Here is a 25,602-nt window from a genome sequence, read left to right as displayed (position 1 = left end):
GCAGCAGCAATCAGAGGTCATAATTTCATTGGCGGTTAGCATCAGGTTCAATTTTTCTAGTAGGTTACATTTACCAGAAAGTCTGGATTGTGTTACTGTGTACCGGTGGAATCAGTGCAGAGCTGCAGAATCCCTCTACCTTTCCAAGAGCTGCCAGGCACTGCCAAAGGGGAAGACCAGTGTGTGCATGCGCACGCACGCACGCACGCACACACACACACACACACACACACACACACACACACACACACACACACACACACACACACACACACACACACACACACAAGAGAGCAGACACCTACACACGCACATACCTTTAGAGCAAAGACTGGAGACCAGGCTCGATATCAGCTGGCATCTCTTTTGGGTGCTCAAAAGCCAACGTGAGCAATATTTATTGTTTCTGGTTTAATTATCGAGGCTTCATTGGTTATGTCTGTGGGTGTTCATACCTTTTGACCCTTCTAGTGGTATTGAGGTTAGTGTTAGGAATGATGATGGTCATTTTCCTTTGCACACAGCTGGTAAAGGTCTGGTTAAAAAAAAAAAAAAAAATTAAAGGGGAGCTGATTCAAAAGAATATGAAGAAAGAATCAAAGCAAAAGGGAAGACTGTGAGGTGTCCAGCCAGAGAACACATTCCTGCATCAGTATGTTGTTTCTGAAGAATTACCTGCAACATGTGGTCTCCTTTCCAAGGAAGAAAAATAATGTGTTATTTTCTTTTAAGAGTGTGTGTGTGTGTGTGTGTGTGTGTGTGTGTGTGTGTGTGTGTGTGTGTGTGTGTGTGTGTGTGTGTGTGTGTGTGTGTGTGTGTGTGTGTGTGAACCCCACATCACTCAAAGTGAATGTTTTGTGTTTTGTTTCAGGAATGTGACCAGGTACATATCGACGACGTGTCCTCTGACGACAACGGCCAGGATCTAAGGTACGGCACGGCAACGCTTTGACCTTGTGGTTCATTAGAGGAACGTCTCGTGTGCTTACACCTCCAGCGGTGAAGCGGTGAAGCGGCGCGCGCTAACAGATTCTTTCTCCGTCTTTATTTTAGTACGTATAACTTCAGCGCTGACGGTTTCCATGCAGCAGCTACCAGTGCCAACCTGTGTCTGGCCACAGGCGTGCGGGGAGGCGTGGACTGGATGAGAAAACTGGCCTTCCGCTACAGACGAGTAAAAGAAATCTACACCACCTACAAAAATAACGTCGGAGGTAATCCCCAGCAAGCTGCTCTGCACAGAACCGTTGAGTAGAAATGAGTTCGCGGGTCTTTGTGTGGGTGTTGCTGCGCGTGTTCACGTGTGCGTTCTGAAAGCGCACACGCCACACCACTCGGTCAGGGTACATTTTGAAAAATTTCATTGGTATTTCGGAGGGCTGGTCCAACCCAAACAATGTTACCCTGCGTTTCAGGTCTGCTGGGCCCGGCCAAAAGGGAAGCCTGGTTGCAATTGCGAGCAGAAATTGAAGCCTTGACGGACTCCTGGTTAACACTGGCACTGAAAGCACTAACATTAATCCACTCAAGGTAGGACTCCAGTGAGGAAAATTGTACCCAGTCCCACACCGCACATGTATAAACTTGTATGTAGTGTAAATAAGTCAACGCCATGCTGCCCAGCTACTACAGAAAACACCAGTGCTCTGGATTTGTCTTATAGACAGACTTCGTCTTCTGATTTTGAAAAAAAAAATAAGTGCGCTAAGAGATGTGACTTGAAAAAGGAGCCGACATCCAATCCTTCACTTCAGCTCGTGTTTTTAAAGAATTTATTTTCTGCACACTGTGTTTTCTTTTGTCCTCCCTCAGAGTGATTTAGAATGATGTCATCCCTTTGCTCTTCTCCTCTGTCTCTCTGCCGCAGGTCAAACTGTGTGAATATCCTGGTGACCACCACACAGCTCATCCCTGCGCTGGCTAAGGTCCTGCTCTACGGCCTGGGAATCGTCTTTCCTATTGAGAATATTTATAGTGCAACCAAAATAGGTAAAAAAAAAACAAAAAAACTGGCGTTTTATGTGAAATGTGTGCTTTGTTTCGCTTTTTGTTTGGCACAGTCCGTCACTGTGGGACGTTAAATGCTTGTTATTTTAGCTCGGCGAGTGCAAACAGTTAAGACACACATGCTACCTAAGTGACAGGACTGAGGCGTGGATGTTGTGGGAGATTCGGTCACCGGAGAGGGTTGATGTTCGTCTGTGAAGAAATAGTCCTAATCAGCCTGGGATTATTTTCTTGGAGCTGGGCCTGTGCTGGGCCTCTCCAGGCCTCTTCTGCTCTGTCTCTGCATATGAAACCACTTCTGCACATTTATGTCATTCCAAAGCAACAGAACCCCCCCCCCCACACTCCCCCTTCCCCTCCCCCTTCCCCTAACATCTCCCCACTTTTCCTCCCACCTTCCCCTTTTTCACAAAATAAACGTGAAGGCTCCCTCTTGTAGCGTTTTCAGGCCCATCAGTGCCGAGCTGCAGCAGAGCACCCTCGTCTTCCTCACTGCACCCTGCAACACGCGAGAATGATTTGTCCATTTGTCCTCGGTTTGAGGAGGAGACAGGCACTTAATGCTTTTAAGATAGTCTTTATCTGAGGGCTGATCTTATCGCATCTCTTCTCTGAACTCGGTGTTTACACTGAGGCCTTTTTGGTACGTGCGGCGTTTTAAAGGGGCTCTTGTCGCCCTGTGCCTCTGATGAATCAACTTGGTGTTCAGTACGAGTCTTTGAAAGCGTGTAGGTGTGTGTGCGCGCCCTCTATATCTGTTTGCGTCCACGCAACGCTCCGCTAACATCCTGCCCTCGACTCCTCCACAGGGAAGGAGAGCTGCTTCGAGAGAGTAATTCAAAGGTTCGGGAGGAAAGTTGTTTACATTGTTGTTGGGGACGGAGTGGAAGAGGAGCAAGGCTCGAAAAAGGTAAGAATACCAGATACCATATACTATATACACACTGGTTTCATCGGGTGAAAACATTCACGAGAAATCCACGGAGCGAGGAGGAAAGATAATGTTTGAACTGCTGATTGCTTTCCATGAGGTCAGGAGTTCATTATGAATGCTCGCGGAACACAAAAACATAGCTGCCATACCTTTCCAAAGAAAGGAATCAGCGTTCCAGCTCTCCTCCTCACCAGTCCTGCGTTACTCTCATCCGTTTATCCTCTTAACGGGCATCCAAGTACAAGAGAGCAAGTCTGTAGTGTGTAATCAGCACTCTTCCTCCGCCATCTCAGGTTTACAGAGCAGGGGAGGGGAGAGATGGCATAATTATATATTCCTGCTTGGTGCCCTGAGCACCGTGAATGCTGGATGTGTAACGCTAGACAGGCCCCTTTCAGGCATGTTGAAGGCACATCGTAAATAGAGCGCACATAAAGAGGACTTAAATCATTGTTGATGAAATTAGAATATTTACTGCAATGACAAGCCTGTTAGCACGAGATCAAGAGCCAAAGCCGACACCCTTCCCCACACTCTCACACGCACACACGCACACACACACACACACACACACACACACACACACACACGCCCCACTGTTCTCTTTTTGGAAACATGACGGTATCTGTTCAGATGAGTCCCACACCTCACTTTCCCTTTTTATGTTACCTGTTGGCTCTTGCTCCACATCTCGTGCACTCAGCGTTTCTGTGAAGTTTGGATGTAAACCCAACGCTGCACGCAAAGCCACACGCAGCAAACATATTCATCAGCGGATTAATCAGCGGCCCAGGAGCATATTTCCCTGACGGCTACGGTGAGCCGCAGCGTCAGGCAGATGACGCGCAGTTTCCTTTGAAAAGCCTCCAGCTCCTTTTTCACCTGTTTCCCAGTAAACAACAAGAAGAAGCGTGAGGATAAGTGAAGAGCGATTAGGGAAGAAGGAACAACCTTTAGCCTGGATAAAAGTGTAAAGCAATAGCTCTGTATTATGAAAAGGGAACACGCCCTGGGAATGTGGTCTTCAGGGTGATTGTGGAAAAAGATGCAAATATTTTCGCTCAGTCTCGAGTTGTTGGAGTGTGACATTGACGGAAGGATAAGGTGTTTTTTCTCCCATCGGAGTGGTGCAAGTCCCACGACACGCCATGTGGTAAAAGGTTTCTGTGTCAACATCAGAGAAGACGTGAAATAACACAACAATTTCACCCGTCAGGAGGCGCATATCAGACGTGACACTGTGTGGAACTACAAAAGCAAATGTCTCAAAGTTCTCTCGGCCCTTCATTCCTTCACCTTAAAAAAAAAAAGAAGAAGAAAAAAAAATCCACAATCCCCGAAACAATTCTGTCTTCAGTTATTACCATCGCCTGGGAGAGAAAGCAGAGATAACATCTCCAGCTTTTAAACTTAAAAGCAAAGGGCGATTTACAAAACAAAAAGCAAAGAGCTTTTTAAGGGTCAGTGCAGGCTCTCCTAAGCGGAACATACGCCTGGGAGAGGCCATACCTTTGATAAGGGGAGGGTAATGGGCTCCCCACACTGAGTCGCTGAGGACTCTACCTGACAAGCTCCTTTCATTCTCGGCGACTCGGGTTTCTCCCCCCATCCTTTGCTCGCGAACAACAGCTCATTTGCACTGTCCTAAACACACACTGGCAGCCAGGACGTTCATTCAAAAGACACTGTGGGGAGTTCATTTCTGCTCGTGTTGAAGACATGCTGCTGGAGTGGTTTGGTGGTATAAAGCTTCACGTTGACGCGGAGGAGAAATCAGAGGTACAGATGTACGAGTTGGCTGTACGTATGCACAGGAGAGCGGCAGCAGCAGTTGGGGAGGGTTATTGATGTGATTGATTTTCCTGGCGAGTGGGCCGGGCTTCCTTCATCCACTAAATGTTTTAGCTGCCGTGTAAAGAATAACACATTGTTAGAACTTCCTGCCTGCAGAAAGCCTGCAAGAATCAGTATTTTCAATACTAATGAATATGCCCATGATTATTATTATTATTATTATTATTATATTTTGTATGTTAAAAGGGTCAACCACAAAAAATCGAATCTACGAATTGCTTATTTTGTCCAACCCACAGTCCAAAACCATCAAATGTTATACTTTAGAATTACATAAAACAAAGAAAAGTAACAAATCCGTTGTTAATTGTATTTTTTCTCATAAATAACTGAAAGGTTTAATACAAAGTTTATAGCGTATCTTTGCGGAGTAATGACAAATCTGTTCAGTTAATTCTGAAAGTTAAATTTGTCCTTTTTTATGCTACGTGTTGGGAGCGTGTTTCATGGAACATTTTTTTCTGAAAATATAAAACTAAAAGAATGACTAAAAACTATTTCGACTACCATCATTTTCTGCGATCTCCCTGATCTGTCGATTGACTATTTTGGGTCCTTGAGCTCGGTTGAAGTCTGAATTTGATGTTCAAGTGAAACTAAAGAAGATGCTTTTTTTTTTTTTTATTCCTCCCACAGCACAACATGCCCTTCTGGAGGATCTCCAGCCATTCAGACCTCATGGCCCTCCACCATGCTCTCGACCTGGAGTACTTGTAGCACTGACACCACCGTCGTACACCCTGCTCCGCCTCAGCACACCGCGCAACCTTTCACCTTCGCCCTCCAGTCACACACCCCCACCCCCCCGCCCGCCCGCCCCTCCCACCGCTTGTTGCCGCAGACTACAGCTCAGACAAAAAAAAAAAAAAAAAAAAAAACCCCCCCCCCCACCCCCTCCTCCGTGCTGCCTGGCGTCTGTCTTTCACTACGTAGGAGGAAAAGAAGAGGAGAATGGAGGAAGGAAAAAAAAAAAAAAGAGAGAGAGAGGCCGAGCACACGGTTAATGTGCTGACATACAGTCACACATCGTCTTAACCCTAAAGTTTTGTTTTTTTCTTTTTCTTTGCCTCCGCGACGCGAAGGAGGGAGAGGTGAATTTACGGCGCTGCAGCTGCTTGCCCTGGTTACTGTGAATTGGCCGCTTTCTGAAGCTGTCAAAAGTGTTTTACGGCCCCCCTGTTTGTGCCGGGACTCTTGTCAGGGTTCACACCTGTGAGGAGAGCCGAGCTACTGATGGCCTCGCCTCGCCTCGCCTCGCCTCGCCACACAGCTCGGCTCCAGTAAACCGCAGGCCCACGACTACTGGTGGTGACATTTCTCCGTCCCGTCCCCCCTCCGTCCCGTCCCCCCTCTCTCTGCTCTTCAACCTCCCTTTTTATTTCCGCTCCTTATCCGTTTACCTACTTTGTAGTCAACCCCCCCACCCCCCACCCCCCTCCCACACCACTCCATCACGGGACAAGACAGACAAAGCGACTGCTCCTCTGTCAAGCGTCGGCCCGGGGAGTCCTGCGCTTCTTATTTATGAACAGAGACTTTGTGAGCGGCACCGTGCCACTGAGAATGGCACCTCGACTACAAAAGACTCGTGCCTTTTACAAAGTACTATTGATTTCCAACCGCAGCGAGAGGAAGACATTTATGGAAGAAACACAACAACAACAACAACAACAACAACAACAAAACAAAAAAAAAGGGGCGGGATTTTCTAGTAATTTAAAGAAAATTAACAAAAAACTTTATTTACAATGCTGAGACAATCGTGTACAGAGGAAATCTTTTTTTTTTTTTTTTTGTGTGTGTAAGTTTGTAATCACTGGACTATTCCTTCCTATATTCATTTAGGTACATGCTCTTGAAAGGTGGCAATGCTTTTTCATTGAAGTATAAAAAAAAAATAAAAAAAATAAAATAAAAAGGCATCCCTTCGCACATAAGCTTGTGCGACGCCTGAAAAGTGTTGATGTGTTAAGTTCGGTAAACAAATGTGTAGATAATGGGATTTTGTGATTCATTGTTTTGTCAAGACCAAAAGCATGGATGTCAAGTGTCAAGGACCTTTCTTTTGATTCTGTGATGTTTCTCCTCCTTACAGGAAACTTCATCTTTATATAGAATTACAGGTCTCCTCTTCTGTAAGTCCTTTTTAGACACATATTTCAAAGGGAAAGCGTTTTTTTTTTTAGTTTTTTTTTTTTTTTTTAGTTATTCAGACAGGTGGCTCACAACTCGTGTCCTGATGGCATTTCACCAGCTTGCAGCCCTGACCCCATACGTTTAAAAGCAAACTTACTTCTGATAAGGATTTCAATTAGATGGCAAATGGCAATTTCCTCCCCCCCCTCCCTCCTCCAACCCCCTCCCGCCCCCCGCCCCCTCTGAGAGCCATTTTAATGACAAATTTGAGTGAATCTGATATTTAAAAAAAAAAAAAAAAAAAAAAAAAAAAAAGCAGGCTTGAATAGGTTTTATTATCTTTTATACAAGCACTATAACAACTCTTGTACAGCAAGCGTAATTTTGTATGATGTAGTGTTTTTATTTCGACTTTGGAAATACATGTGTCCCTGTTTGAAGTAGCTGAAATCCACGGAGCCCTTTTCGTAGCGCTTCTACGTCTGTGGATGAGGAAACCATAATTAACAGTGAGTGAAAAGCCACTAACTTCGAGGGGTTCGTGAACATACAGGACATGTGCTATCGACTGTGAATTTCTTAAATGGAAACCGGCTTTGTCGTGTTTCTAATTTTTCCCTCCTTTGCACATGATCACTGTTGGCCTTTTACATTTCAATTCAGATCCCCCCCCCCCCCCCCCCGCCCGACACACCCCTCCGGTCTTCTAGAAACAACTTCTCCCCGCCACCCTCCGGGGTATCTACGTATTGCTGCTAGATCAAGGTAATGGTAGGTAAATAGAGGAAATGTTTTATAGATTCATACAGCACGCTTTTTTCTTCTTTTTTTTTTTTTTTTATTATGTTGCAATCATAAATGCAAACTGGAAATACTTTACACTACATGGGCCTCATTGTGAAAACGCAAAAGATTGTTGTGTCTGCAAAATATGTGTACAGATGTTTTTGACATTATTATTTGATTGTGTTTAAATTAATAAAACTGATTTGTGAACTGTTACATGTCGCTCTCAGTTTTTTTAAATTTAAAACTACAACATAAAACAAACACATTTTTTTAAAGGCCTTAATATTTGAAAAAAAAAAAAAAAAAAACGTTGAATTATCAATATCGCCACGGTAGCGTCACTGTCTCCCTCCGAGGCCACAGATGACTGATGACGCTGCAGCCAGAAACTGGAGCTGGCGCAGACTAAACAACATCATATATCCATGTGCTTTATAATAATCACGTCCTTTAAAATGCACACAATAGCTCCTATAAAATATATATATATTTTTTTAGATCCAGGTCACGTCTGCATCATAATCATGGGGTTTGTGACTGTTTTGCTGTAATTAATCAGACTTTTTCAAAGGACGTTGTTTATATTTTTTGCGGCCGCGTGTGGCTTCATTAGACATTTTTCACAATTCACGTGAGACGGAAACTACATGTGCTCGATAGCCTCAACAGTGGCGAACATGCATCGTGCAGTCTTTAGGCTCCTGAACTCGAGCCAGTACCTAACCCAATATTTAGAGTCGTTCCATAGTACCAGCGTTCACAGGGGGGGGGGGGCTCCCCCCCTCCCCCTCCCCATGCATAATTTACATATATCGTACCCGCTCCGATCCATCCAGAGCCGAGTTAGTTTAAATAACACACGAAAAAAAGTATTTATAAGCCTGATTTTACGAGGTGGTCGCAGCTAAGAGAGTCCGGCGTGTAACACAATGCCCCGGACAGGGGAGGAAAGAGGTCCGGCCTCCAAAACCACGCTGGGGAATTAAGCATGCGTGGAATTTTATTTGGGAGCCGCTCGGCCCGCTTGATATCCAGATCAATTATGTTTTCAGATGGAATGGGAGTGACGGCCGGCTTGAGGTGTGTGTGTGTGTGCGTGCGCGCGCGTGTGTGTGTGTGTGTGTGCGTGTGTGTGTGTGTGTGTGCCAGGCTGGACAAAGCAAGTCGGCCCGCTACCATTGGAATGCACCGGCACAATGACCCCTAATGTGCTTTTCCCACTTCTGAACAGCTGAAAGACTAAGTAGTGTCTGAGGTTCTGACTGGCTTGCTTCTCTCTCTCTCTCTCTCTCTCTGGAGGAGAGCGGTGCTGCTCTCTCACAGAATAGAGGTCTGTTCTCTTTGATAAGTTTTCCCGATGCTCGGAGAGACCTGGCAGGAATAGTCAGACGCGACCAGACCAGACATTTTGCGAAAGAAGAAGTGGGTGTTGATGCACGCCGGCCAGCCGCTCTTGGCTGCTCGTACGAAGCAGAAAGGAATTAAACTCGAACCTAGATTGTGTCTGTTTTTTCTGTCTCCTGTACCTGACTCGCAACCCGCCGTCGGAGCTTTGGCTTCTGCCGAGATTTATCATCCCTCGACGTGATATGTATGATCTGGTGGCAGCCCGGTGAATATGTCATGCGTGTTCCCGGGCTTTAATCAGGCTCAACGGTAACCATGTAATTCTCAAGAGGCCTGATCTTCACTGAACTCCTGCCAACCCCCTCGTGGAAATAAAGGGGCCATTACCTTGCAGGTCCTGTGTTGGGCATTCCTCTCCGGGACGTCCCAGCGAACTGCCCGCCCTCCATAAAACTGTACTGCAATAATAAACAACGCCATTGGTGATTTACGACCTTGCCCAGACAGTGATTTCATGCAGATTTCCATAGAGGGGGGCCTCTGACGGTGCATCACAATTGAACTAATATTGTATTACATGCATATCAAACTCCCCCCCTCCCCCCCCCAAAAAAAAAATAAAAAATAAAAAAAACCTGATCCACATCCACAGCTCTTTTACGAGCAGGAAGCCTATTAATAGGCCTGTGTTCTCTTGGTGGCTAGTGTGTCTCAAGTTAGGGGAATTTGTCTCTGTAGCGAGCAGATGTCCACAGATTGAGACAATAAGAAAGAGAGGGAATGGGGGAGAAGTAGAAACAAAGCCTCAGCGGAGCTGCAGAGAGTTCCTGTTCAATCTGAGAACCAGAACCACATGCTGATGGGTTATTTCGCTCCGTATTTCTTTATTCTTGGGTTCGGCCGACGCAGCGCGTCTTGAGGCAGCACAGACAAGCTCCCCGTTCACTGATTGCAATCCTTCATCAAGTGGTTTGAAGATGGAAGAAAGGCTTTTTAACAGCTCTTCCCAGGCAGCGAGAGTGGCAAACCTGTTGTCGTGCTGTGGCGAGCGGCGGTGCTAAACTAGGCCCTTTGTTTACTGTTTGTTTATTTCTCAGTTACCGGGATTTGACAGACAGAGCTGGGCAGAGACAGCTGGTAATCAGGAAGCTGCGGATGCCAGGGATCCCGGCCAGGATTGTCAGCTCCTGAGGGGCTGGGTGTCCACAACTATGCCCGTCCAATACGGGCGAGGCATTCTCAAGCGAATCAAGACTGTGACATGCTATTACTGTATGTTGGTGGAGGCCCTGATTGGTCAAAAGAAAAAAAAGAAAAAAAATTGGTCGTGGGTGTTAATGGGCTTGCAAAGTGAGTTGTGTCGCGTAGAGGTCGGCGATGGCTAGTTACACGCTCGCATTCAGGCCCCCACAAGAAGAGGTGAAAATGACCTTTAGCGTGGCCCGTCATGTTCGAATAGTTTATTGTTTTTCCACGTTTCTTAATTTAATAATCATTTTCTGAAATCTGTTAACGGCTAATCTTGTTACTTTTATTGCGAAGTTTGATTGTCGAGCTTTTGTTTTGAAAGAGTGATCCCGGTAGTAGAAATAAGGACGAAGCCACAAAAAAAAAAAAAAAAAACAAAAAATGTGGTAGTTGTTGTTAGTTTAGCAGCTGGCCAGTATGAGCACAAAGTTGGTAAGTATTTCGTTTCATGTTGTGAGCAGTATTTGGCGACGTTATTGCACCTTTTTCGTCAATGTTTTGTGGTTTTAAATGGGAACGTGTAAGCTGGCAAAACTAACTAGTTAGAAACCAAAAGCTCTGTCGTAAACAGCTGGTTAACTCCGTGGGGAAACTGAGCTCGCTAGTGAGAGTAAGGACGGTTGTTTTTGCAGTGTTTCTGTGTTCAGCAGCAACCGACATACATAAAGTAAAGCATGCTTCACTTAAAGCTGCATTTTGTGTACGATTCGATTCCATTATTGAGACTATTGTGTCATGCACAATGTTTGTGACATCTTTATTAAGGGGAAAAAAAAGAAAAAAAGAAACCAGAACCGGAGTAACAACCTAAACTTCAAACGGTTTTAAACAAATACATCCCGACATTGTTTTCCAAACTTTAGCAGCAAAGTCCGACAGGAAGTATTATAAGCGTTTCTATCTGTCTCACTCAGCGCCCCCGAAGCATTTTGTGATTTCCTTTCACAGATATTTTTAAGTCGTTGTAACAATGACAAAAACAGAAGAACAAGTAATTCATTCTCAACTTCTCCTAAATCACATAAGTCACACAGCCCGTTGTCCTCCTTGGATGTTTTTAAATCTGCCAATTTCAATGGCCGGAGGAAGGATTCCTGTTCCCAACTGTGCAACTGAGAATCTTTGATTTCTTGATATCTTTGCTTTTTACTTGAGGTCCGGGGTCACAACCAGGCTCCATTTGAAAACGTGTTTGTAATTTCGTCTTAACAAGATATCCTTGGGCCATTTTTCTTCAAATCTATCAAGTAACTTTCTCGTAATTGTGTTATCGCTGCACGGTAAATTGTTACCGCACATGTTTTGCAATTCAGCTGCTTCTTCAAAAACAAACCAGCGGGATAAGGGCGAGTGCGCGTTAACACACGGGAAGTTGAACAGACGCGCAAGCACTCCATCGGATTGTCATTAATAAAGTGAAGTGAAGGAGTGCTGCTAAAAATGGAATTTCATTACGAGGATATAAATAGGAATTCATTTTCAGAGGTCCACGACAAAAATCTTTGAATATACGTCACTGCTGGAAGGCGGTACAGTGCCGTGCAATGTTGAAGTATGGTAATATTTGGTTGTTTTTTTTTTTGTTTGTTTCCCTTCGTAGCACTCTGTGTGTTCGTGGTGCGGTTATGCGGCCACAGCGTCACGCGTTTCCTCATCATTAAAGCTTGTGAGCCACCAGCTGAAGAAAAGACCATCATTTACCCCGGGGGATGCTGCATGAGGTAAATATTGTATCAGGATTTCCCAGCATTTACTGTTGCAAGCTATGTGTAAATTTTACCAGAAGTAGTAGTTGTTTTGGCACAGCCCGTACTGTTTAAATACAGCAGTGAGGTACAGTTGTGGATGGAGTCATCGTGCATCTGTCCCACCCTGGCCTCAGCTGGAGTTGCTGAAATCCACTCATAAATATATATTAAAAGCCGAGATGTGTTTGAATTTCACTCGCGTGCGTTCTTCTGATTGCGGAGTTGTTTGCGAGGACGCGGCGTTGGAGTCGTCAGGATTGGCGTTGCGTTGCCGGGGCCGGAGCTGGAACGACGAACACCGCAGCTCCACCTGCGCCTGTGGTCAAACACACACTCCCTCGTATTTACTGGGCCCACCGCACCGTTCCATTTGAAGGTGAGTGGCAGGGATTTATATGGCAAGCTAAAGCCACCCCACAACTGAGAGTGTGTGTGTGTGTGTGTGTGTGTGTGTGTGTGTGTGTGTGTGTGTGTGTGTGTGTGTGTGTGTGTGTGTGTGTGTGTGTGTGTGTAGTGTGCACGTGCATGACTTCTTAGCTAACTCGTGAGCTGTGAGCTACCGGGTCCCTGAGGGTTTATTTTGCAGCCCCTTCAGACCTCCCTGTGTGTGTGTGTGTGTGTGTGTGTGTGTGTGTGTGTGTGTGTGTGTGTGTGTGTGTGTGTGTGCGCGTGTGTGCGTGTGCGTGCGTGCGCGCGTGTGCACGTTTGCAAGGACCTCCCTCTCGGGTGTTAATTGGGCCAGCTCTCCCCGGTTAGGTCTCGGACCCGGGCCAAGCTCCCTCTCGTCTGGCACGAGAAAGAGCCTACGAGCCATTTTTTAATAAACTCGATGTCATCCGTTCATAAAACAGCCTCGCGTCCCACCTCGGCTTGTTTTTGCTCGATAAGTCATGGGTGATGTTTCCGTTCTCCGCTCATATTTTTTTTTTTTTCTACGAGTAGAAATGAAGTTTAGGTGAAGCCTGGTTCTTAGGTGGGCTGTATGTTCTTGCTCATTAGATTCTTTCTTTTTTTTTTCTCATAACCCTGAAGCTGTCATGCTGCTGTTTTATGTCCTGAAATGCTACTGCAGCGGCGATGATTAAGTGTTCAGTGTGTGAGATTTAGGGGGGGGATCTATTGACACAAATGCAATATAATATTTATAATTATGTTTTCATTTGGGTATAATCGCCTGAAAGTAAGAATCGTTGTGTTTTCATTACCTCAGAATGAGCTCTTAATAGCTACGTAAGGAGAAGGTCCATTTCCATGGAGTCATGTTTCTACAGTAGCCCAGAATGGACAAACTGGCTCCATAGAGGGCCTTTCACGTTGTTTGCCAGTTTTGTTTTGTTTTGTTTTTTTGGGGGGGGGGATCCTATATGTCACTACAGCCATCATACTGCTCATTAAACTTACTTAGTTTTTCTCTGTGCCTGTTTTCCCAAAGTGATTAAAGGGTCAGTTTATGTGATTCGAGTATTTCAGTGGACAAACTAGACTGAGATGTGTTAGCTTGATGCGCGACCTCTGGGTGCAACTGTATTTAGCCAAGATCAGAGAAATACTCCAGAGGTCTGTTGTTTGGTCACGAACTGAGCCCCGTTGAAATATGCATTGTGACCTTAAAGCTCTGAGCAGCAAAAATATATTACCGCTATTGTAGTATAACCTCAAATAAGGATCACTGAAAACCATTCATCATTAGATTCTACTTGAACTAAATGGAAAAAAGAAAAAAAGGTTAGTTTACAATTTGGGTGACCAACATTTAAACATGCGAACAGTAACTGAGAAGGACAGTGTGTTTTGAAAAGAGCCACACAATAGTAGTTTTAGGCCACTTGGTATCTTTTCTTTGGTCTGGCTCCATATTTTCTTGAGCCCACAGAGCCTCAGTAGGAATGTTAATGTCCCGTTCCAGCTGGCTGAAATGGGTCTCTTTGCCCTGCCTCTGTCTGAGCCGGGGACACGGAGGGGGATGTTTGGGCAGCACGGTGTGAGGAGCCACTGGGACAGGAGAAAATATTCTATATCCTGGGTGACTCTGCTCTTCTGGGGGATTACAAAGGGTTTAACTGGCGGATGAAGGGGAGTAAAGTGGTAAGTGACATTTCTGGTCTGGGAATATGGCAATCAGCAGCATGGAGGCCCGCCAAGTCCATCGGCCCCGGCCAGAAAATGCTAAAAAGGCTTGGGAGAGTGTAAACAAACGCAGCAGTGGCTAGCGGTGTGGGAGGGGAAAGGAGGGAAGGAAGGTGGTGGGGTGGGTGGTGGTGGTGGTGGTGGTGGTGGTGGTGGTGGGGAGTCCAGGGGGACAGATCTGTTAACCATCAGGGGCTGTGTTTCATCCCGCCGCCCGTCTCCAAAACCTTCAAGGGAGGCTTTGTGTACCTGCTCTGCAGACAGGAGCTGGGAATTTGGGGAACAGGAAACCAACCCCCCCCTTCCCCTCCCAATCCCCCTACCACTCCAAACCCCCCCCCCCCCACCGCCCCCGCCCTCCCACACCTCACCCGTCCCCCTTCCCCTGTGCCCCCAGCTGCCCTGCAACACACACACACCCCACATTCACCACGCGGGATGCCCTCCTTCCATCGCCAACCCCCGCTGACCCTCTTCCCTCACCGTTTATATCTCCGCCCTGAACGAGCACGCTAGCAGCAGGTACAGTCGATGATGGGGGACGCCGGCTTGTCCCGCCGCGCCTCCCCGTATCGAAGGACAAACATGTTCACTCACGATTTTACTGTCAAATCCGACGGAGCGCTCTGAGCGGCGTTTCCAGCCACCGGCAGTCGCAGCTCTCACAGCCCGCATAATCTGAAGGCCGGCATCCTGCGGGGCTGAATAAAACAGAGGCCGAGAGGTATTTAAACCCCAATCCATAATTCATGACTCTTCCTCTGAATCACCAGCTGAGCGAATCAGAGCATTGACAGAGTTCACTATGTTAATTGTTTCAGGTGGTTCATGCGGTGCTCGGGACCACCTGGCCCGCACAGCCAACGCCAGTTCACGTCAACACTTTGCCTACTGGAAGGATATTGATGGTGACAAAAAGCCGCTAGGCCTATTACTGCTACACTGTAAAGGTTAGCGAGGTAAAAAAAAAAAAAAAAAAAAAAAAGTAATGCATGTATGGATGACCAACAGTGATTTTCTAAACATAGCGCAGCAACCGTTAGCAGGCACTGCAGGTCAGTCAATCTTCGGGTTTCTCCACGTGTCAGTGCACCGCAAACATTACCATGCTGCAGATAAACAGATAACTACAGCGGTAAAGCTCATACGTGTGCTCGGTTAAAATAGAAAAATGGTCAGGGAAAGAAAACCTGTTACTTCAGAGAGCATAATCTCAGCAAAACACGCTGATTGTCTTCAACTGTCTTCAAACTATTAATAATATATGATATTTTACACCGTTTTACAGATTCTGTTCCCACAAAGCGGGGAAGATAAAAAAAAAAAAAAAACAGGCAGCTTGTATTTACCAAATGCAACAATAAATTAGGTAATGAGGAGAAACCTGCTTTTGTTTCTGTGTGAAATCAAAAGACTGCTTCGCTTTAAGAAGCGCTACAAACTCCACATCGAAACATGCCTCTTTTGTTACTGAAAGCTCGTGCTGTGGGAGAGCGAATAGTGAAGGAGAAAAAAAAATGTTTTGTTTGTCCTGGAATATCAAGAAATCGAAATACGTTCGAATCAAAACCTCATCAAAAATGTAACATTGTGAGCCTCCTAAATAAAAAAAAAAATGTTTTTACTGTGTGATGTCAAAGCTTAAGTAGCGGGATCTCTGTCCGTCTGTTAATACACGCACGAGTGATGGGGAGAAATACTCGTCCCTGGCACCGGGTTGACGCAGATCATAAAGGCTTCATTGTGAATGCTGACTTGTCTCCCAGTATGCTAAATTAAAAAAAATGGATGTAACTCAATACGGGATGGCAGCGGCGATAAGATCTGGAGTCGGCCCGTGTCCCCGCAGGCCCTTCTCCTCCTCGCTGCACCGCACGGGAAGGCAGCGCAGTGACAAGAGGTGTTCAGGAAGCAGCGAACACCCCGCAGATCAGCAGATAATATTTTTTTGGCGAATAAATTCATTCCTGAACCTTGAATTACATTCACCTCTCGAGAAATGTCTGTTCTCGTAGCCACTGGCAGTGTTCGTCTGGGTCAGGGGGGGGGGGGGGGGGGGGGGGGCGAAAAGAGGAAGTGCAAGGTGTTAGCTGACGGCAATAGAAGGCTGTGAGATGTATCTGTGTGTGTGTGTGTGTGTGTGTGTACGCACGCACAAATGTTTACAGCATTGCTCGCCATACTTGGGTTTTGCATGCGATCAAAGAGTATTCGAGGCACTGCACATGGTTGAATAGCTGCGTGTGTTTCGTATAGATTATCGCTGTAAACTTAGCGGCGCACATGTGTGTGCGTGTGCGCGGAGCTGGAGAGTCACTACGCAGCACCATGACAACAGTGGAGCTGTCTGATCCTCTCTCTCTAATTGTCTGTGACCTCGTAACTGGAGACGCGCTCTCAAGGCAGGAGGAGGGCCTTTCACACGGCAATCACTTTTGGATTTGTCCTCTATGCAACTCCTGAATACCACTGCCAAAAAGAGGTGTGTGTGTATGTCTTTGTGTGTGTGTGTGTGTGTGTGTGTGTGTGTGCGCGTGCGTGCGTGCGTGCGTGCGCGCGCGCAGGTGCGAGCATTTCTTTAAATCCAACCTGATGTATATTGTACTTTGTTGATTGGCGGCAGGGTGCAGCATGTTGTGAGGTGAGCAGGTATGGGCAGATTCGACGTGCAGGTCCGTGAGCTTTTTTTGATGCTCTGAAGAAAAGACTGAATAAAATCGATTCATTTGACAAGTACAAAATAATATGTGCGCATGCATTTATCACTGCGATATAAAAAAAAAAATAAAAAAAAAAAAGATGTAAAACTTCAGAGCTAAATCACGAGACTGTGGAAAGGGAGGGAAATAGTCGAAGAAAAGAAACGCTTTCACATTTTTAGATTCTTGAAAAATATCCACCCAGCCAACTTCTCTGACGGTTTTCTGAGGGCCTGAGACAAGAAAGAAGACTCGTTCGTTTGGTTTATTGATAATGAAGTTCTTTGTTCAACTTTTAGAAGGAAATAAATCATTTGCTCCGACCTTGAAATGGCATTAGCAGGTGAATGCAGGTCAACGCTGCCACGTGCTTTAATAAGTTCACCTAATAAACTGGCTCCGTCCGGTTCGGTTCTTCAGCAACTTCTAGGTTGTGAATGAAGCTTTAATTTGCTTAAAGGAGAATTACTCTTTGCAATTTATTCTAAATTTACAAAATGTCTACTGAACGCCTGCTTCTCTTCATATTTGGAGGCAGATACCAGCCAGCCATTCTCAAGGCTCCAGTTTTCGGTACAAAGTGACGGTGAAAGCAATTGATTCCTACATTGTACTTTACAAGCTTTCCAGAGAATGCACTCCTCTCTGTCTCTCCACCGTCTGTCTGTCCCTCCATCTGTCTGCAGGGATCGGCCTGTTCTGATGTCTCTGTTGTGTTCCACCATAAAGGGGCCTCAGTAATGGCCCCTGTCACACACAAAGGTATTAAGGCCTAAAGCCTCTCTCTCCCTCCGACGCCACTGGCAGCTGGACCCGGGAAATAATTTGATTTGGTATTTTATGCTGGAAAAGAGCCTTTCTTCCCAAGCCACATTTGCGCTTGGCTTCTCCTCAGCTCCGCAGCCCTCTGAAAGACTTTACATGACATTAACACATTTCAGAGAGCATTACGGCTTGAAAAGAGATTTGTCTAGACAAAGACATGGTTTATTTGTAGTTAAAGCTTCATTTCCTGCCTGTTCCTTCTCCTGCACTCTTTCTCTGCACCTTTACCCCCCCCCCCGCACTCCCTCCCCTCCCTCCCCCCCCCCCCCCTCCCCCCTCTCTGCGATTCCTGCCGGGCGCACAATGGTTGGCGCCCTGACAGGTAAGAGGATTTCAATTAGTTTACCTCGGAATAGGCCCGGCAAAACGTGATTAATGAAAGCAATTAGTCTCTGTCATGTCTTCAGCACACTCCTGCTAAATCACCGGACTGCTCCTCACTGACGCTAAGAGCAAATTACATCACCCAGATCCTTTCTGCCTCTTTATGAGCTCCCCACGTCTCAATGAAGAGAGGAACTGAAAGGAGGAAGAAGAAAAAAAAAGAGAGAGGAATGAAACCCAGCTGATACCCATGTGTGAGTTTTTTTCTTTTTACACTTTAAGAGTGTACCCAATAAAAATTTACAGTTTCTAAGAAGCTGCAATAAAAAAAAAAAGAATAATACTCATCTTTTTTTTTACAAATACGATTTATTTAGGGCACCGCTGCTTAAAAATGAACAGTTGTGATGCAGTGAGAAAAACATGTACAAATCATCATAAATGTTCTTTGTGTATCTGTATATGTCACAGACTGATTTATAATTTTTTTTTTTTTAGCCAATGAGCACTCTTGTGTGTGTTTCTCAAACTGGCCCGGAGTTTCGCTTCCCTGATTATGGCACGGATGATCTACCGCATTACGTATGTTTACACTTCCTAAATGTACTTTTCCTTCCATAACATCATATAATACGCGCAGTCTTGTAAACTACGGTGGGATTTATGACGACGTGTTTCAAACTTTTAAGTCTTCAAAGTGTGCATGCGTTATGGGTTTCTGTCACGGAACCACGGCAACTCTCAGACCTGGAAGAAAAGAGATCAAATCAAATAAAAGGGAACTCACTGAGCCATAGATAATGTTTTGCTAGCTGCGGGGCTGAGTGGATCAGAGCCAACAGTAATCACTGCGCGCTAAGAGGGAAACAGCCCCACCTGCTACAAAACCATCGCATGCACGCTTCCTCTTCTCACAGTTGTTGCTGGTGTTATATATTTATGGCCGTCCCCCTGCTCCCGCCCATCCGCCATCCATCTATTCTTTCCCTCGATACTTTCTGCACTTCTCTCTGCACACACACACACACACACCACCGCCCACCCCGCCCGCCCCCCTTTCCATCCCATCGACAACGTGAATCTTTCCAAACATGTCACAGGTAAATCGTTTTTATTTGACTCAAATTCACTTTTGATTGATTTATTAAAGACTCGACGACTCAGTAAAGACTTCGTAAAATAAACGGACGCGCTTGTTTTATGCGCATTTGCATTCGCTTATGTTGGTCTGAGGGCCAGACCGGAAACTCCGATGAGCCGCTGGCACCTGTTGAGGCGCGGGGCGGTGTCGGCGGACGGGGCGGGATCATTTTCTGGCAATTTTGCTTCATTTTGAAAGATTTTGAAATGGAAAATCAAGCGTATTTCACCTCTAAAGCAGTGATATAGGTGATAGGTGATAGGTGTTGCGAGCTGAAGACTCTTTCGCTTCAGCTGAAGTAAAAAAAAAAAAATACGGCTTTGAATGCCTCGTTCTCTTCCCCTCATCGGTGCCTGTGACGCACATTGCTGAAACCATCGAAAACAGTGATTAGTGTTTGTTCTTCTTTGGTGCGATTGTTTGATTATCGTTTCATAATCTCCTTTTAGGGACGTTTTATGTTGGTTGGCAAGTCCCGCCGACTGCCTGCGAGACGTTTGGTTTATTTTGCTGTCGTCATCAGTGCATTTTTTTTTGCTCATCGCTAAAACACATTTCTTAATCAACTCCATAAAATTGTTTCATCTGGCAAAAGGTTAATCTCCTAAATCCTATGTTGGCTTGTCTGTGGCCTTTGGAAAGGTGTGCTCAGGATGATAGGGCTTGCATATTTTGATGTGATCCAATTTCTTCATTTCCTGCATTGGCTGGGAACAGCAGAGCAGCGCAGGCTTTAGCTTGACCGGACACTCCTCTTTTCTCGCTCTCTTCCGCTGCCATTCTTTCTCTTCCTCTCTTGCTCGGCCTGTCAGATAGCGGATGCCAATTTGACAGGGCCCGATTCTATATTGGAAATGGGATGATTGGAGGTCTTTGGCATCCACCCTGGCCTGTCTTGCTCTCTCCGAGTCCCTTTTGTAACGCTGCGTTGCAGACTGACACGCATTCCTGAGCATGTCTATATGCGTTTGGGTGTGTGTCCATATTGCTGCGCGTTTGCATGTCTACCTGTAGCAGTTCGCCCATGTGCCAGGGCTTGTGAGCGCCTTGCTCCTTCCTGTAAAGCTTCAAATGGAGACTGCCTTGTCAAGCTGTCATGCTCTGGGACAGTAATATCTGAGTTGCCCCCCCCCCCCCCCACCACCACCACCACCCCAACCCCCCTTCCCAACACACACACACACACACACACACACACACACACACACACACACACACACACACACACACACACACACACACACACACGCCCTTCCGTGAGCCTCGCCCCATCAGTCAGAAATTTGGAAAAGCCAAAATCACTGCACATGCACACTGGTCCTTCTCGCTCCGTCTGTCAGTCCCTCTCCTGTTGTCTAAGGTTTTCCTGTCACCGAGCCAAAATCTAATTGTTCAAAGCTCTGTCAGCCTCCAACACTTTGATATTTTTCCCAGGCTTCAAAAGAGCATGACAACAATAGGCTTGTGACTGCGGGGCACGCCGAGGTAGCCAAGACTATATTAGCTATCACGTCTTTATGTCACTGGCATGGCTCGGAGACTTTTACTGGGTGGAGGAGGGTGTTTCGGAAGGAAGCAGGCTTGTTAGTGGTTTCTCAGGCAGCTTGTTCGATGCCCCGGGATATTTTTTTGGTTTGCGACTGACTTTCCAATACCAGCTCAGGTAAATGTCAGGGCGTGTACCGTGTCAAAGATGAAAATGTGGCTGACTATTATATGCTAATAGAAATGTTGAGGTTTCTGTAATTGACGCCGCCTTAATGTGTGACATTTTTACACATTGTTACTCAACTAACCGCAAGTCCCAGGCTGTATTTAGGGGTCTGGAATGGTTAAGCCTGTAAAAGGATGGTTGAGATCAGATAATTTGTTACAGATTTAACCGTGGAAACACTTTAAAAAAAAAAAAAAAACTGTGGGATACTATCAGAGAGATATTTACCTTTAACTTTATTTTAACGAACCTCCGGCCAAACCCCCAATCTTTAAAGCCAGACTATGTAACTTTTGGCAGAACCAATAATAAATTCTTCCTCTTAAAAATAACAAGTTGAATTACGTAATGAAAAACGACTGCTCAATTCACTATACTCAACAAGCTTTGCTGCAACATGGCCTGGTTGGACCAGCAGCTTATGGTGCAAATACTGCCTTTCTAGAGCCCGCTTTCATCGCATACATACTCACAAGGCTCCTTGGCTTCAGGCATCAAAAACCATGTCGTTAGGTTGAGAAACAGATGATGGTTTGGGTTAAATGTGACATGGAGCAATTTGGTAGGTGTAAGGTTGGTTAGGTTAGGGAACCTAAACTACTTGGTGGGTCAGGGTTAGCAAAAAAAATAACAAAAAAAATCAGGGCTGTAATTCCACATTAGTAACATTACATATTTCACGTAAATTACTTTAGATTATGTAAATTAATTTTGTTATGTTATGTAAGAAACTTACTTCTGTTACTTAAAAATGACTTAAAACCTAAAACATCAGTTTCCCGGGTGATAGTCCTGTTCGTTCCATCCAGCCACCTCGGACTTCCTCCCTTTGGGACCCCGTGTACCCCGTCACATGACTTCTTTTTTTAGACACGGTGGTGACAGTGCCGATGTCAAAATGCACACTATTTGTATCTCCATGATGCCAACATGACAAACAACACATTTGTGATTTGGTTCCAAGATATGAATCTTCTCGACTTGCGCAACTATTAGCTGAGCATTTTAGCGAAAATGTTGTTTAATTCTCGACTAAGTGCTATTGCAGCATTTAAAACAGTTTAACATGAAGCAGTGGCTGTTTTTTTGTTGTTTTGTTAAAGTTACACTGTGTAGCTGACAGCATTGTCACTGCAAAGCTGTAACAAAGACAGTATCGAATTGTACCTAATTTGAACCGTGTTGTATTTACATATTTTCACCACTAACTGAATCTGAATTTCCCTTTATGTCTGGGTCACTCTCCAATACAGATGAAAATGAAAACAGAAAATACTCAAAATAATCTCTTAGTTCAGTTAATGTTTTTTTTTTTTTTTTTTTTATTTAGAGAGGGAAACAGTTTTGATTTTATAATTTTTTTATTCAGGCAGAGAATTTTCCCCAATTTTTAATCAGACTTATCACACCATGCAAACCCAAAGACGTCCTTGTTGTTATTCAATTACTTGTAATATCATTCTGTCAAGGGAACCAGCACTTGACAACAATAAGCATTCGATTGGGTTACACTTTCTTGTGTTTTACTCCACATAACATTAGTTCACTTTTCACACAACAGTGATCCAATTTCTGTGTTTTTCTGTAACAAGTATTGTTTAGTGTGGAGGTTGCCAGCAGCAGGTTAGCACCTACTCAGCCCTGCTAACATGATATGCATTCACCTCCATTGGGATATGCACTGCACGTTCTATTTATGGATGCTGAGTAAAATGACACTTCACCCTCAAACCCTTCTGTCTGAATAAGGAGAAGAAAAAAAAAAAAAAAAAAAAGAAAAGACAGAGACCAGTCTCATATGTTACATGCAGGACAGATAGGGACAAGAGATGGACCGGCGGGAGTCTGGCACACAGAGAGCATGCCTGAGGTAACAACGCTGCTGTTCCTGCATCGACCAGGAAAGTCAACACTGTGTGGATTCAAATTCAAAGCATATTTTTGGAAGGCATAATCTAAAACATGTTGTTCATGTTGTTTTTAGATTAATGGCATTAGTTCAGTTGTAGTTTCATACTTCATCAGACAGGAGAATATTTTGAATCAGCCAGTTTTCCTTGACATGAGGTTAACTTCCTCCCCAGCCATCCATTTAATACATACAGTGATTGCAACAACCTTTACCATGTAGAACTGTGTGTGAAAATGGTTGTGGGTTCTGTTTTGACTGAGTCTCTTTTCAACTCTTTGGGATTTCCTCCAGTATCCCAGCGCTCCTGTTCAACAAGGAGTGGGTGAAGAAAGAGCCGCCTAACAAGCCGCCTTCTCCGTCTGAAACCAGACTTTCACTCACTCTTGCAGAAAATGGCACTTTCCGCTGGGACAGGCGAGGTTTGGCCGGCGCTTCAGACGCGGATCGCGGCGAGCCTTCTGGCAGTAGCAGCCACTCAGTCCCCAGCTCCTCTTCCAACCAGCACCTGGGAACAGTGGGAGTTACAGGCTGTGATTACTGGCCGGCGCAGAGTCGAGGTGAGCTCTGACTCGCTGCTTTTCACTCACTCACTCAACAGGAGCTCTGTTTTTACAAGTCTCTAAATGTGACAGGAAATGGGTAGCAAATGAGCAACGATGTCCTTCATCAAAACACACTACATTAGACTGAGCTTTTGCCAGGCTAAATATATCATACAATTATATCCTTAAATTCCTAGCTGTACAAAGCAGACTTAGAATAAAGATCTATAAATCAACATACAAGAGAAACTTTTGGTGTACATCCGACAGGAAACGTCTAAATCTTTAGATCTCTTCTTTCCTCATGGACAACAACTCTCTCCCTCCCCTTTACAGTCTATCTTTGTCTTTTTCCTTTTGTCCTTCATTTGGCAGTTTAGCAAACTGTGTGTGGGTTTTTGTGTTTGTGTTATCAAACTTAATACATTTCTGCATTTTCCGCCCTCCTCTCCGACTCACTGCCCATAGAGCATCTCTGCTTCTTATGACGCACTCATTATTTCAAGCAAGCAAAAACAATACACAAAAACATGCGAAAATTTTTTACATTTTGGGCAATTTCCTTTGATAAGCAATCGGTGTCTGGTATTTAAATTATGAAGTCGGACATGGCTTCGGAGCAGTTTCACTCCCAAATGCAAAATGATGGTTTCATCATGTCAGTGAAAACACAAAAGGAAAACAGAGAGCAATAAGAGACGCTCTACTTCCCCCTTACATGTATCTCACAGCACTAAAGTTCATCCCAGTTCCCCAAAACTGAGAACAGTATGTCTATGAGCTGTGTTGAGACAGATGCATACCATTCAATGTTTAACAAAGTCTGCAAATTAATTGCAATTCCAGAAGCTTTACTTTTTTTCCCCTCGTTGCAGTAGATATGACACGGGTTAATTCACAGGCTATCGTGGTGCTTTCGCATGCATGACACTGCATAGTAAAGTGGACGTATCTTGTTTAACAAAAGTGTATAAAAATGTATGCAACACATGAAACCTTCATCAACTTAAAAAATGAAAATCTTTTGTTATCACTCTGTTAAAGCTGTTCTCCTTACAGATGTGATCCTCCGAATGCACGTGGTTTGGCCAGGTCCTCATGCCACGCTCTCACTGTGCCATTTCCTCACATCCTCTTCCTCCGGTGACAGCCGGTGGATTTATGTGTATGTGGTTGCCCAGAAGACCCTCTACTGTACCCTCCCTGCAGAGCCTGTCACACAGGCTGATGTATTCCCCTCCACCCTCCTCTCCCTCGCCAAGCTTTATGATGGAAACTGATACAAACACCGTGATAGGGTTTCGGGATAAATTATTCACGCTTCCAATGCTCTCTGCTGCTGTTTCACTTCTTAGAGGACGTCCATTTTACAAATGGTCCTTTTTTTAGACCTCATCCTTTTAATTGATCCGTGGCAAAGAAGACAATACATGTGTGATCGAGAGCGTGGACGATCGCGCAGAAAAAGTTGGCGTAACACTCCGGCCGGGCTGGTGTGTGTTGTCGGCGCGCTGGCTGCCTGTGCAGCGGGGCATTAGGTGCCTTAAGATTTACTGCCTGGTAAATGAAATGGCTGTCCATCGGTTGCAGGGGCGGCACATCAACAGAGCACCGGCCTAATGTCTCTACCATCTGGTAGGATAGGGCTTTAATTGAAAAGAATTTCTGGACTGAAAGGGAAGAGCTGGACCAAGTCTCCCAGTCCCCCAAGAGAGAGAAGTAATGAAAAGAAAATAACTTCTCTCCTCTTTAGTGCCTATGGAACCCATAAAGAATAACAGGACATGGTGATATAACAGACGTACTGCCGTAGTGAGTGGGTGAATAACTTTCATATTACGGCCTACCATCTGCTAAGACGGTTTTGGAGTGAGGAAGCCAATTGGATTAAACGTTATGGCCACTTTGCTCACCGCGGCTTTTTAGGACTACCTTCAGGTGGCAGTTCATAAAGCATTTCTTTGTCAGATTTATTTAGACATGAAAGATGTGTTTTTACTTTTGTGTCAGACGCACCCACTCCATACTCCCACTTTGAGAGAGGGATTTTTCTTAAAACAAACAGGAGGGAGGGGAGGGGATGGCAGACATCCTGGAGGCCATAGAGGATAACTGATGAGTCTAGCAGGACTGAAGGCAGAATAACAACACTCACCTTTAATGTGGCTTTTACCGTCGGGATTCACGGAGTCCCAGACACAGCCGCTGTGTGAGTCTGCGTGTGTTTGTATGCGAATAACACCTCGATTAGAATC

General features: G+C 45.1%; 1 protein-coding gene across 5 annotated transcripts in view; it reads left to right on the top strand.

Moving 5' to 3' along the window:
• eya1 (EYA transcriptional coactivator and phosphatase 1) overlaps positions 1-7,933 on the top strand; it is a 64,984-nt gene extending 57,051 nt beyond the window's left edge. For all 5 annotated transcript variants that reach the window (XM_069703691.1, XM_069703692.1, XM_069703695.1 and 2 more), the window contains 6 exons: positions 872-930; positions 1,054-1,214; positions 1,416-1,530; positions 1,868-1,989; positions 2,817-2,917; positions 5,432-7,933. In XM_069703691.1, the coding sequence (XP_069559792.1) occupies positions 872-930; positions 1,054-1,214; positions 1,416-1,530; positions 1,868-1,989; positions 2,817-2,917; positions 5,432-5,512 (639 nt within the window). In that variant the 3' untranslated portion in view covers positions 5,513-7,933. The remainder of the gene's footprint in view (positions 1-871; positions 931-1,053; positions 1,215-1,415; positions 1,531-1,867; positions 1,990-2,816; positions 2,918-5,431) is intronic.
• The last annotated feature ends 17,669 nt before the right edge of the window (positions 7,934-25,602 follow it).

Source organism: Brachyistius frenatus, unplaced genomic scaffold, assembly GCF_029030835.1.
Source record: "Brachyistius frenatus isolate BFR_SWC_R1_liver_20210118 unplaced genomic scaffold, ASM2903083v1 Contig_47, whole genome shotgun sequence".
Lineage (NCBI taxonomy): Eukaryota > Metazoa > Chordata > Actinopteri > Embiotocidae > Brachyistius > Brachyistius frenatus.
This window is presented reverse-complemented; position numbering and strand designations above follow the sequence as displayed.